This window comes from Papio anubis, chromosome 1, assembly GCF_008728515.1.
Source record: "Papio anubis isolate 15944 chromosome 1, Panubis1.0, whole genome shotgun sequence".
Lineage (NCBI taxonomy): Eukaryota > Metazoa > Chordata > Mammalia > Primates > Cercopithecidae > Papio > Papio anubis.
The window spans coordinates 2,354,596-2,368,686 of record NC_044976.1 but is presented as its reverse complement, the minus strand read 5'-3'; the positions used below and the strand labels follow the sequence as shown (position 1 = coordinate 2,368,686).

The following is a 14,091-nucleotide window of genomic DNA, read 5'->3' as shown; positions in this document are numbered from 1 at the left end:
GAAACTCTTTCCCGTCACTGACAACGCTTTGGTAAATCTGCCGCCCCGCTCCGAGACCCAGCACCCCCAGCATGTCTAGGACTGGCCGCTTTTGCTTTATTCGGACGGGACTTGCTCAGGGTTGCCTGCCTGTCTCCTTACATGGTGAAGTGGAGAGCACAGGGAGAGGTGTTGGTGGGGTTAGGACCCCCTCCCCAAGACTGGCCCTACTCTCCCAACCCACCTGCATTCTAGGGAGGGGCAAACCTGCCCAGAAATTAGGGAGTGGCATTAAACTCGCCTCTCCCCAGGAGGGGCATCAGAGACAGGGGGCACTGGGGTCTAGAAAACTAGAAAACCCTCCAGTGCTTGCTTCCTCCCGGCCTCCTTCTCCCCTCCAGGGACCATTGGCTCCTTCTCTGATTCCCCTGGGCCTCCAGAAAGACGACCCCTCCCCACTCCCCCTGCTTCTGTGGCTCCAGGGGCAGGAGCGCACCAGGAGGGGCAGGAGCGCACCAGGAGGGGGAGGAGCGCACCAGGAGGGGCAGGAGCGCACCAGGAGGGGCAGGAAGCACTCAGCCCAGGCCCCTCTGGCTGGAGAGGGGGGGGGGGAGGGGGGGGGTTGGGACGGAGGTGGGGGTTCCTGGACAGGAGGGGCTTGAGACCAGCTGTGTGATGTCTGAGTGGTCATCAGTGCAAGAAAACCGCATGTGTCTGGGAGCACCCATCCTGGCCTCCCAAACACGGCCTGGGTCAGGCACCTAGCTTAGGAACAGACAAGCCAGGCATCCTCCTGAGGGGTGCAGACCCCCCCAAGAACAGGGGCATCTTCCTGAAGTCAGCAAAGGCCAGGGGACGACCTTGGAGGAGCTTGAAAGAGACACCACCATGCACTGAGCCCGCCCAGCACTGCCGTGGCCCCGCCCCAGGGAGAACCAGTGAGGCTGGGGTGCTGAATACCTGTAGATGGGGTCCATGAAGAAGGGCGAGGGCTTGGCGTAGTGGAGTGGGGGCTGCTGGGGCATCCGCGCCGGGCACACCTGAGGCAGCCCCTCACCGACACCCAGCTTGCGTTCCCCGTAGACGTGGTTCTTCCGGGGCTCCCGCCCGCCGCCGTTCTGGCTGGCGCGGGCCCGGCTGCCGATGCTCAGGTCCAGCGGCTGCTCCTCGCTGGATGCGGGTGCCGAGGGGCCCTTGGGCATGGGAAGGACAGGCTTCACGTCTTTGGGCTTGGTGGTGAGATCGAAGGGGCACTCGGCACTGGGGCCGCCCACCTTGAGGGCGTCCCGGGGTGACTTTGGCTCGGCCTTGACCAGCAAGTTGTGGGCGAGGGCTCGGTCCGTGAAGGGGTAGAGGGAGTGGGGAAAGTTGGGCAGGAACTGGAAGGGGAACGCCGAGTGGTAGGGGAGCGAGCCCAGCTTCTTCTCCTGCATCCCCATGAAGCCGGGGCCAAAGTACTTCTCGGCAATGGATGCGATGGCCTTGATGGAGTCCCCGGCAGCACCCGTTGCCGTCAGTAGCTGCTCGTCAGGCGGCGGGAAGAATGAGTGCTGGGAATAGAAGACAGGCACCTCGGCCACGCTGTTCGGGGCTCCCGGGGGCGCCAAGCCGCCCCCAAACTCGGGCTGGCCCTCGGCCGACTTGCCCTTGCCCTTGTCCTTGTCGGGGTCGCTGTCCATGTCGCTGTCTAGGTCCGAGCCCGTCCCCGTGGTCGTGTCCAGGTCGGTCCCCGTGGTGGTGTTGACGTCCTCAAAGTCACTGCCGTCTGACATGTCGCTGCTCCTGGTCTTGAGCTTCTCCACACAGGAATCCTCCAGGCGGCTCTCGAACTTCTCCTCGGGCCCTGCAGCTGCCGTCGTGCCCTGGCTGCTGTTGCTGACGGCGGAGACCAGAGGCAGGGCTGGGTTCCCCAGGGGGCTGGGGAGCTTGGCGTCCTGGGTGTGGTTCAGGGGGCTCTTGAGCAGTGGCGTGGGAGGTAGCAGAGGCGGCCGGGGGTACAAGGACGGAGGGAAGATGCCCGGGAAGCCGGGGGTGAGTGTGGGGAACGTGGGAGGCGCCGTGGAGAAGGGCAGGCTCCCCGGGTGTGGCCTGGAGGGGAAGTACTCGTTGAAGCCCAGGCTGGCATGATTGAGGCTGGGGGAGGGTTTTGTTTTGTCCATCATGGGACTGGGGGTCAAGGGCAGGCCCGGGGCGAAGATGCCGCCCGGCGTGTAATGGTTCTTGCCCTCGCAGAAGCGCCGGTGCTTGTTGAGGGAGGAGGTAGTGCTGAACATCTGGCCGCAGTCCTTGCACTTGATCTGCGTGCGGCAGTCGGCGTGCATCCGCTTGTGCCGGCACAGGTTGGAGAACTGCGTGTAGGACTTGTGGCAGACCTCACCTAAAACATCAGCAGGAGCCAAGACAAACCCGCATGAAATGACCGGGAAACCCTGCTGAAAATGCCGCATGAAATTGCTGGGAAACCCAGCCGCTGGAGGGGCGGGGCTGGGGCTGGAAGCAGTCTGGGTGCACGTGCATGGGCACGGGCGGATATGTGTGTACTGTGCGTGCATGTGTGTGCATACACACAAATATACAGGCAGGTGCATGTGTGTCTGTGTGCGTAAGTGTCCGTGTGTGTGGGGGCAGGTGTGTATTCTGCAAGCGTGTGTGTCTGAGTGTGCATACACGTGCACACATGAGCATGTGGAAATATATGTGAGTGTGCATTCGCCCACCCCAAGGCTGGCCTCCAGTGACCAGAACAGATCCTGGGTTCAGTTGGTACAGATCCTGCTGTGCCTCCACCTTCTTTGCTGGAGAATGGGCTTGCGGCTGCTGTTCCCACCCTCCTAGCCCATGGTGTTGCTAATTTGGGAGCCAAGATTTTCAGAAGTCCCTGGGGAAGGCGAGCCTGCTCCCCAGGGTGGGGCACGGGCAAAGCGAAGGCATGTGATGGTGTCTGCCACCCCATCAGTGGACTCAGGGCAAGCTGGCTCAGGGACTGCCCTGCTTTCGTCTTCACTTCTGCAGCTGTTCTAGGAGGGGTGGGGGCAGGATGCTGACCATGCAGACTGGGCCTTCTCCTCTCTAGAAGTTCACAGTGTTCCTGGTGTCCTCCGGCCTCCCCCTCCGCCCCAGTTCCTGCTGCCTGCACCCCAGAGAAGGTAGCCTCTGGGGTGACACAGACAGTTCCTGAGGTTCTCAGGAGGCCCCAACTCAGGGAGCTCAGACTTTGGGGCTCCTGGCGGTACTCGGCCACCCTTTGGAGATGGCTCGAGGTGGACATGGATAGGAGGTCACCCTGGGCAGGAGCCCCATGCAGAGGGACTATTCCCTGCTTGAGAAAAGTGAAAATCCTGCTACTGGGTACCTCCTCAGACTGGAATGGAAGCTGCTGTGCCCAGCTCTGGCTGGCGAGTGCCAGCATCTTCTCTCAACAGGAGAGGGCAGTGCCGGCCTGGCCAGACTCCAGGACCCAGCAGCCTGGGGGTTCCGACCATTTTCCTAAAGGCCTGTGAACGGGTGTCACCAAATTGCCAGCTTGTCTTTTGCCTCTTGTTTTTTCTACAGAAGAAGACACACACATCTACATGCTGCAGCCTCGAACGGATCAGTTTAGCGCCGTCACCGCCGGTGCCGCGCGGTGGCGGTGTTATCCGCTGGAACGGGTGCCATGGTGCTGGATAAATTCACGGTCAGCGCTTCGCGTCGCCATGGCAGCCACGCATGCGATCGCGGTCGTTGGCGCGTCATCGCCGATCGCCATGCGCCTGGTCATCGTCCATCGGTGATCTTGTCTCGGTGCCTGCCTTATGTGACGGTCTTTGCTGGTCTTCATGCATCTTCGACGCAGATCGTATCCTGCGGTCTTTGCTGATCTGCCTCCGCTCCACCGCTCCGCCAGACCGCCTGAATCACGTTGTCGTCCTGTCCGCCGCCAGGTCAGCGCAATCGCCATGCCATCACCGCCACCGTCCCACCCTCCCCCTTTCCTTCCACCATCCTTCCTTCCACCCTGTGGTGTCCTCTGTGGGACTTGATTCCTTCCACAGCTGGTCTGGCTCATGGTTCAACAAGCTAAGCCAGAAATGGTCAGTGACCTGATCTCCCTTCCCGGTGATTCCAGCTGAGACTTTTTCACCCGGGTCCATCATGTTCTTTCATCACAACATCTAGTTATATTAACTGCTCTACCCTCCTGCTCGTCCAGCCTGGTAGGGGGCTGGATTCATGAGAACTGAGGGGGAGAAGAACTTGGTCTCGTTTTATCAAATCTGCCCTCTCTGGAGGGCGGCTGACGGACAGGTGACCCTCTACAGAGAGGGTCTGTAAATACCCCTCGGTCACCTTCCTGGCCCTTGGGGAGGCGCTCAGCCCTGCCGGCCAAACCAGCACACCCTGGCTGTATCCTGGCCTCTGCCAGGCCCTAGTGGTGCCTGGTCAGTGGCTACTGCCACCCTGACTTGGAGACTGGCTTTGAGCAGCCTCTGGCCCAGGGCAGCTCCAAGGAGGGGCCTCCCAGGCCAGCGGCTGTGCCTGGGCTCAGGGACCTTTGGTTCCCACCCATCCTCACTGATGGAGGGCCCTGAAGTAGGGAGATGTGCAGAAGGACTGGGGAAGAGGAGGCGACTGGAGAGACTGGGGTCTGTGCAGGGGCAGGTCCTGAACCCTGGGGATGGCCTCAGCTGGCTCAGAGCTGGCAGAGGGAGGCAGTGACCTGAAAGGGTGGAGGACGGCCTGGGCAGCCAGTGAACCGGACCTGGGGCCAGCGCCTGCAGAGGGAGCCCCCCCGGGTCCTGCCGAGATGGGAAGGGTCCAGGCTGGTGCTTGCTCTGGACAGCAGTTTCTTCTCCTCGCAGGGTATCTGTGTGAATGCACACTCACACTCAATCCTGCACAACTCACACACACCGACACACGCACCAGCTCACGTGCCCACACTCACGCTCTCACACACATCGACACACACACCAGCTCATGCGACCACACTCTCACACTCTCACATGTGCTGACACACACACCAGCTCATGTGCCCACACTCATGCTCTCACACATGTCAACACATGGACCAGCTCACGTGCCCACACACATGTGCCGACACATGCACCAGCTCACGCACCTACACTCACACTCACATGTGCTGGGCCGCCTCGATCAGTTACTTATCGCCAGATTAACGGATAACGTACCGTATCCCGATCGCGTTATTACCGCTTGCATCGATCCGCGGTGAATTTCAGTCGATGCGCCATCACGCCTGGACGTGATGCTCCGATCGCGTGCCATCGCATCACTTGCTGTCTGGACCTTGCCTGTGCTCCGGCTCGATGTACCTCCGCATCATTAACGGTGCGATGCCGCCAGTCAGGATGCGCATCACTTATCACCTGCGGTGATTTTGTGATCTGCGTTACGATGAAATATCACTGCGGTCAGGCGCGCACGCCGATCGCGTTATTTGCTCCGGTAATAGCGTAGGCCGATGCGCCGATCACGTTCGCCCGCATCCTGCCCGATAACGTGGGCCACGATGATGCGCCAGTCAGGTTAACCACTCCTGCTCGATGTGGACCGCAGTGCCCACTAACTCCACCACACTTGGCCACATGTGCAGCTCCACATTACTACGCTCCACACATTCCAACACATGCACCAGCTCCATTGCCCACTCACGCTCTCACCTGCCTTGACCTGCTGTCATGTGCCCCACACATACACACTTATTAGAGCAAAGGCCCTTTCTGAAAAGTGCCCAGTGGGAGCCTGTCCACCTCATCCCCGGATATACTTCCTCTCTCTCCTGTTCTCTCCTCTCTCCCTACCCCCCTTTCTCTTATACCCATGCACACACACACTTGCGTGTACACACCCCAGTGCACAGGTGAGTTCCTTGGTGGGAAAGACATCACCAGGAATGACACCCCGTCCGTCTGTGTGGCCAGTGAGGTGGGGGCTTAGGGCTTCCATCTGCCTGTGCCATGGGGGTGTCACCCAACGGGTGGACACAGAGTCTGGCCGTGAGTGCCTGCACGACTGTGACCTCTCCTGCAAGCAACTGACCGTTCCTGGAAAGGGTCACACTATTTGGGCTCCCTCGCTTGTTTGCAAATCCTCCTCTCCAAGCCTGAAGACCCCCTTCCACAGGTGCGCCAAAGGACGCTGTGCCACGGTCTAGGGGATACCGAGGCTGGGTTGCGTGTATCTGATCTAATTTCTAAGGGAATGAGGTCTTTGTAAACCCGATCTGCCCATCTCCGGGGTTTTCCTTTAAGCCTTATCCCCTTAGCCAAAAGCCAAGGCACAAAGGTGAGCCAGGAGTGTGGACAAGAGGTGCAAGAGCCGCTGAGGCCAGGCAGGGCCAGCTGAGCTTCCCTGTCCTCACTCCCTCCACGAGGGAAGGGGAGCAGCTTGCAGCGTGGTGGGAACTGTAGGCTCCAGCCGCCCAGGGTGCTGCAGCTCCTGGAATACACATCATTAATGTGATGCAATGGGACTTTAGAATGCTCGTCTGCACGCCCAGAGTGGCAAGGACGTTTAAATCTAGGTCCAATGTTTGTGCTTCTGAGCTTGCTATAGAACTCCGCACTGTCATCTGAGGCGCTGACTGGTGCTGCTCTCACAGTGGGAGTCACTTGACCTGCATCTGGGAGCAGTCACCCCCAACCCCAGCCCCTGACTCCTGCCCAGCTTGCCCAGTGCTGGCTTCTCCCAGAGGGAAGGGGTACTGTGCATCGGGGCGCCAGAGCCGGGCACACTGTGTGCAGGCTCCTCCTGGGAGATCGGTGGTCAGCAAATGGGAAAACGGTACTTGTGGAACGGCCAGCAGGGAGAGCTCCGTCTCCCTTTGGCTCCTCAGTTGGTGGGGGCATGTGGCCCAGGTTGGGCTGGGGGCTGAGTCACCCCTAGCAGGACGGCTGGACGCTGGGGCTTGGGAGGTGGGTGGGACGGGCACAGTCCAGGTGCTGACAGGGCCTGGCTGGCTGGCGGGCACAGTTCTTGTGCAAGTGGTCAGTGCCTGAGTGGTCCTACATCAGCAAGAATACCTGAGCCCAAGTTCCCAAGCTCCCAGCACCCCTCCTCTCCATGCTGATGCAACAGAGCCTGGAAGGTTCAAATCACCCAGCCAGGGGCCAGGAGCTGGGCCCCCGGAGCTAAAATTTGGGCTCCACAGCCTGGCCTTGAGTGCACAGCCACTTAACATCTTGTGGCCTCACTTTCCTCCTATGACAGCTGGAGACAGAAGGGCCCCAATCTCAGGCTTTTGTGAGGATGCCACGTAAGAATGCTTGGGAAGCGATGACTTGACACAACGTGTGTGTGAACTGATGACTCGGCACAAGGCCCAGCAGACAGGATGCTTCAGAGGCCTCTGACTTCACTGAGAATCAGGGTCAAAGTCCCTGCACTGGCCTGCAAGGGTCCTGGGACCCGGCCCCAGTGACATCTTACCTCTCTCTTATTTATTTTTATTTCTTTACAGACAGAGTCTTGCTCTGTTGCCCAGGCTGGATTGCAGTAGTGTCATCTTGGCTTACTGCAGCCTTGAATTCCTGGGCTCAGGACATCCTCCCGCCCTTAGCCCCCTGAGTAGCTGAGGCCACAGGCACACACTCACATGGTTGGCTAATTAAATAACTTTTTTTTTTAATCGGTAGACACGGGGTCTTACTATGTTGCTTAGGCTGGTCTTAAACTCCTGGCCTCAGGTGATCGTCCTGCTTGGGCTGCCCAAAGTCCTGAGATTACAGGCATGAGCCACCCCCGGCCCTTTCTTCTCACTCCCTCACTCACTCCTTAAACAAACCCTGGCCTCGGGGCCTCTATGCTCACAGCTCCCACCTGAGCCTCCTCCACAGGTGCCCAGGGCTCACTCTCCTCGCATCTTTGCTGGAACGCCTCTCATCGAACAGGCAGGCACAGCTCCCATGCCAGGCTGCCAGCCCGGCCCCCTGTGAGGCTGTAACCCTGCACTGCTACACCCAGAGCCGTGCCTGCCGCCTTGCTTATCTGGCTTGCCTGTCTTCTCCCGTTGGTGTGCGAGGAGCCCCATAAAGACGGCTGCTCTTTTATTTAGGGCTGGCCCCGCACTGGAACAGTGCTGGGCACACACAGGGCGCCCTAGAAACACCACCCTGACAATCCCCGTGGGCGTCTGCTGGGACTGCCACGTGCAGGGCAGCACAGAAACACGCCGTTCTGCAGTTCGGCATGGGTGGGGAGTGAGTTCGCGGGACGGGAGTAGCCACAGGGAGGGAGGGTCCAGCTCCTTCTGCAGGACCCTGGTCCCTCCCATCACCTGCTGCCCCCCTCCAGCCCCTGTGAGGCGAGTCCAGCTCCTTCTGCAGGACCCTGGTCCCTCCCATCACCTGCTGCCCCCCTCCAGCCCCTGTGAGGCGAAGCAAAGGGAGCCGTGGAGGAGGACGGGATGGGCAGGGGGAGCAGTGAGGGACAAACTCGGAGGGTGCCTGCTGGGGAACAGGCTGCACATGGCACAGATGTCAGAACCTGCCAAGATGTTTTCAGAACAAACTGGGGTCCCCTGGAGTGGGGGAGACCTTGGGGGACGGCACACCTCAGCCCGACCCCCACAGTATCCGAGCACTCGGAGGGCGGGCAGCCAGGCTGGGCGACCACTTACATATGAAAGGTTTCACCGTGCTGTGGATATGCTTGTGCTGCTTGAGGCCGGAGGACGTGGCGAAGGTCTTCCCACAGTCGGGACAGGCGTGGGCCCGGGCGCCCACGTGCTGCGAGCGGATGTGCCGCTGAAGGTTGCTGGGGTCCGTGAACACCTGGGGAGACGGAGGCCGTTGGCTCGTGCCCTGCCTGGAACCCGCCTTGGCCTGGTTCTGGCTGCCGGACCAACCAGCCGTGAGAGCAGGGCCCTGCCTGTCTCCCTTGCCACGTTGCGGTCTGCACCGAGCAGGGACAGGTCTCTGCTGTAGCCAGGACCCGCTGGATGGCCTTAAGTGAGCCACGGAGCCTCCCCAGCTGCTCTCCTCAAGAACAATGACTGAACTGAGGCTGCGTGAGACAGGGCTGCAGAAAGCGTTTTCAGCTGCGGCGCTGCGACCCTGGCGGGCTGGGGGTGGAGGCTCAGCCCCGCAGCCTCTTCCTTCCATACTGGCGGGAGGACAGGAGCTGTGCCCGGGAGGGGCCTGGGTTCTGGTCTCGGCCCTGATCCTTCTGACCTGGGGGACACAGTCTTCCCTGAGACTTCCTTTCCTTCCTAGTAACACGGAAGGGCCTGAGCCACCACAGGGGCCTCCTACCCACTCTGCCGCACTCCATCTGCATTTGGACCAGGGGGTGTAGGGAGCATGGGAGTGGGCGCCCGTCTGCAGCCTCCCGCTGTGGCGGGGTTCAGATGCGGCTGCCCTGCATGTTACCTTCACGCAGTTTTCACATTCGAAGCGTTTGCCGCTGTCGTGGGACATCTGGTGGCGGATGAGGTTGGACTTCCAGTTGAAGGCCTTGGGGCACTGGTCGCATTTGTACTCACGCTCCTCCGTGTGGATGACCATGTGCTGCTCCAGGCTGTGCAGAGGATGGGGCTTACTGTGGGGCCCAACTACCTACCCTCTGCCCAGGACGGGACCCCAACCCCGCACAGCTTGTTCCCAGTGCCCCTTCGGAGCCCCCACCACACTGCCGGGGGACAGAGCACATGCTGGTGTCTCCCTGCCCACCTCCTCTCTGTGATGGCCGGGGTGTAAGGGGCAGAAGTGGCCTTCCCCTAGCAGATGAGGAAGCCGGCACCTGGACGGTTCTACCCCTCACCCAAGACCACCCCCAGGGCGGCTGGAGGCAGGGCTGGATCCCGGCCCACACCCCCGGGTGCCTCTCAAGATGGTCCTGACCTTGAGGCTAAGCTTGGGCCTAAGAAAAAAAGGGGTTCAACGCTGGCATGAACCCAGGAGTGGGGCAAGTCCCCAAAATCCAAGGACGCCCCTCTGAGTGCTGGGCACACACCAAGGAGGCAGGCCGGGAGTCACTCGGGGGTCTCCAGGTGACACGGAAGGGTGCAGAGCACAGCTGCTCGGAGGGGCCGCTGCACTTGGATGAAGGAGTTGCTCTAATTCCCTGCTCTCGGGGGACCCCCGGCTTCCCCCGTCCCAGGGATGACCGTTAATCTTCATGAGCAAAGCAGTGATATATCACGGCTCGTTAATTACGGGGCCCAGCCATCCATTCAGATCAGAAACGCCTGGTTCCCGAGCATCAGGAGACTGTATCTTTTCCCCTGTTGTTAATTGTGATTTATGTGTTTATGTAAAGAAAACACGGACCCTCTTGAGCGGCGTTTACTGGGAAGGGCCGCAGTCGGGATTTGCCCAAACGCTTATTTTCTCAGTCATCTGTTCCAGGTGGAGGGTTTGCCGTCCCCAGGGAGCGGCGCGGGGATGGGCGGTAATCCCCAGCAATCACATAGGCGGTTAGTAGCCTGATGGGCTTTGCTCTGACTTTACGAGGCTGTCCTGGAGGAAACCCTCAAAGGCAGGAGGAGGGGCCCATGCTGGAAAAGTCTCCACAGCTCCTGGCAGCACTGGACTGAATGTCCTGGTTTTACTCCCCAGAGAGACCAGGAATCTTGTTGTTCCAGGGGGTCACAGGTCCCTAAGGCCGCCCAGGTCCCAGATCCTGGCTCCTGCCTGGTCTTAGGGCAGGGGAGGGCCAGTGTGGGCCTGCTCATGTCTCTGAAGCCCCTCCTGGGACAGGCCGCTGCCACCCGGTGGGGAGCAGGGCTGGTGTCTTGGGGATAGGGGTGACCCCTTCCCGCTCTTGCCTACCATCTGAGAGGGAGTCGTTCCTGTGTCCGGAGGGTGGGGCCGCCATGAATCCCTCAGTGGTGGGTGCTGCCACCCCCATCCCGGCCTAGGACCTTATTACAGAAGTAGCCTTGGGCTGAGTGGCTGCAGGTCTCGGCTCTGGCCTGAGTTTTTCTCCTTTCTAGTTTCTCCCCATAGCAGGCTGGTAGGCAGGGCCACGAGCCTAGGAGGTAGATTTCTGGGGCCAGGACATTTGCGGTCAGAGCCAGGGGACACCTGCGGCTCTGGCCACGGGACCCTGCACCTGCTCTGCAGTGTCCCCCCAGGGGTGCATATCCCCCAGGGTGTGTCCCACTAGGGGGCCCTTTGTCTCCACCTGTTGGGGGGCAAGGTGGGGGAAGGGAGGTGGGGAAGACTCAGAGGAGGGCGCAGCACCTGTACTTGTTGGGGAACATCCGCTCACAGTCCTTGCACTCGTGGGCTTGGCCGCTGCCACCTCCAAGGCCCTCGGGCTTGAGCTCCTCAGCCAGGCCCTCGTAGAGCGCAGCCCCCACCGAGCCGCACGTGTACTTCTTGTGGCGCCGCAGGTCCAGCTTGGACTGAAAGAGTTCGTCACACTCGTCACAGCGGAACGTGGGCTCCTCTGCAAGAGACAGAACGAGGCGGTGGTGAGAGAGCCAGAGACCCAGCCCAGGGCTCCTAGGGGACTCTGGAGACCTGGCCCCTTCACCACGGTGCCCCAGGACCTGCACCCAGGCTGGCCAGCCCTGCTCTGCCTCCTGCCAGGGTTCATCCTGGGGCCCACCAGCCTGCCCTGGAAACAGGCATGTGGAGTCCCCAGGGCCCAGCCCTGGGCAGCACCAAAGGACCCCCGAATCTGTGCCTCAGCGGGAGCCCCGAGTGACACCCGGCCCTGCCTGTGCCTCAGGCAGCCACCGTGGGCTGGAGAAGGCCCCGAGCTTGGGAGTGGAGGAGGAAGCCGGGCCAAGTGCTTTGTTTATGAATCAGGAGAAAAACGATGACAGAGCTCCAGTGCATATAATAAATTATTGTCGTCAAGGTCAAACAAATTAAAAGGGGGGCAGCTATTATTAAGTTTACGAGGCTGCATCCTGACCGCCTTGCCAAGCCAAACAACCGGCCTGGAGCTGTCATCCTGGTGGGGGGCTCTGGGCCCGTCCCCGCCTCCCCTGCCTGCAGCAGCTGGGCTGCAGCCTTCCGTCTAAGACAGGAGGCCCCTCCCCGCAAGACGCCTCAGCCCCCAGCTTGGAAAGAACGCTGGCACTGAGCTCTTTCCCAAATGAACTGAACAATGGTGTGTGCACCAGTGTGTGAGTGCACGGGGGCGTCTTGGGTGTGAGCATGCAGCTGTGTGTACACATGTAAGTGTGAATATCAGCGTATCTGCATCCACATTTGTGCATCTTTGTGTGACTGTGTGTGCGTGTCTATGCACTTACACCCATGTTTGTGTGGGGCTGCATGGGTACGCATGTGCATGTGTGTGAGGGTGTGTTTCTGCATGCACCTACATGTGTGAATATTTGTGTGTACTGGCATGTTTTCATACCTGCACATGTGTGGTTTGTGTATGCCTTTGTGTTTGGTATGTGAGCACCCGTGTGTTCATGTGGGTGCATAGTTTGAATGCATGTGTTTCTGTCTGCATGTGTGTGCATTTGTGTTATGTATGCATAAGTGCATATTATACATATATGTTTGTGTGCATGGGTGACCGTGTATTATGTGTGCATGTGTGTTTGATGTGCACACATGTGCGTGTGAACGTGTGTGAACATGCACATTGTGTGTTGACCTGTCTGTGTGTGTGCACCAATGGGTGTGCAGTTGTGCACGTGTGAATATGTGTACACATGCTTGTATATGAATGTGCATATGCTAACGTGCATGTTTGTGTTTGTGTGCATGTGATGTGTGTGTGCATGTGATCTGTGTGTGTGCATTTGTGTGCTTGTGGGAATGTGTGTTTGGGTGTGTATGCATGTGCACAAGGACTGACCCAGTGCCCAGCACTGAACAGAGTCTTAATGAACTTGGTCTGAACGTTGGCTCAAAGGCCTGAACCTAAGGATTGCTGAGGAGAGGAGGGGATGGGGGCAGATGGAAGAGGGCCGTCACTTCCTGTGCCCTCCCTGTGTCGGAGAGACCACCACAGTCATAGGCCTTTAGAGTCCTAAGGAAAGGGTGGGCAGCTTTGCAGTCTGGGCAGTGCGGGGGTTGCCAGAAGTGGCACCTCCTTGCTGACTGGAAGCTTCCCTGAGCCTAAGGGTGGAGATGCTGCTATTTGGCCTGGGCCACCCCAGCACCCCTGGCAAGTCCTCAGAGCCTGGCTCCTTGAGCCTCAGGTGCCCGGGTGGGGATTCCAGCAGGGTGCTGGCCCTGAGAGACCACAGCAGGCATACTGGATGGCACCCCCCTACCCTTGCCAACCAAGGCACAGATGCCAGCTCTCCAGATGTGATTTTCACTGCCGTCTTTGGACAGAGGTAAGTATCTGGCTGACAGGGAAGGGTGCCTGGCCGAGAGGAGCCCCGGGGGTGTGTGCACTGGGGGTGAGTGGGCAGGCACCACTGCCGGTCAAGATGCATGAAACACAGATTTCGTTCTCAGCCGGTGTCCAGGCGTCCTGGTCCTGCTCGCTAACCTGAACCTCAGGAAAGCACTGGTTTGGGGGAAAACAAGATCATGAAGGGAAAAAAGCCAGAGGATGCCCAGAGCCTGCGTAGTCCACTTCCCACAGGACTGCCGTCCACACCTCAGCTCTGTTCTCTGGGGCTTGGAAGCCTCCGTCCCAAACCTCTCCGAGGAAGGCTGCCACTCAGAGCTTCCCAGACGCTCGCTGAACAAACCAAACCCACCTAGGAGCTGCCAGGAGGGATCCTCAGATGGAGGGATCCTCAAACAGGGAGCATGGACTGGGGGGATCCTCAGACAGAAGGGATCCTTGGACGGTGCACAGACTGGGGGGATCCTTGGATAGGGTGCACAGACTGGGAGGAGGTGGGTGAGAAATACTCACCCCAGAAGTCTACAAAATGCCACCTTGAAATGTGATTCAAGCCTGCAGATTGTTCAGAAAGTGCTCAATGTGCAAGTGATGTGGGTGGCAAGGCTGACTCCTGGGGTCTGGTGGGAGCCCCACGTGGCAGGTCCTGTCCTCAGAGCTTAAGAGAATCCGAGCACTGAAGCCTTGCACGGACCTGCGAGCACCCAGGGAAGGGCGATGGTATTCACATGCCCGCTTCAGAACTGGCAAACTGAGGCTGGGCGAGACTGAGTTGCTTTTTCAAGGAAGAGGTGGGCCTGAAGCCTGCCCATGGTTTTGGGGCCCAGGAAGCAG

At 59.8% G+C, this 14,091-nt stretch overlaps 1 protein-coding gene across 5 annotated transcripts in view; it reads right to left on the bottom strand.

Annotated features, from left to right (window-relative positions):
• Positions 1-14,091, bottom strand: part of PRDM16 (PR/SET domain 16) — a 252,575-nt gene that overhangs the window by 22,069 nt on the left and 216,415 nt on the right. For all 5 annotated transcript variants that reach the window (XR_004182315.1, XM_031663781.1, XM_031663783.1 and 2 more), the window contains 4 exons: positions 11,166-11,373; positions 9,351-9,498; positions 8,600-8,753; positions 940-2,356 (listed from right to left, as the gene is read on the bottom strand). Coding sequence is in view for 4 of the 5 variants with exons in the window: in XM_031663781.1 (XP_031519641.1) it covers positions 940-2,356; positions 8,600-8,753; positions 9,351-9,498; positions 11,166-11,373 (1,927 nt within the window). In the remaining variant the exon portion in view is untranslated. The remainder of the gene's footprint in view (positions 1-939; positions 2,357-8,599; positions 8,754-9,350; positions 9,499-11,165; positions 11,374-14,091) is intronic.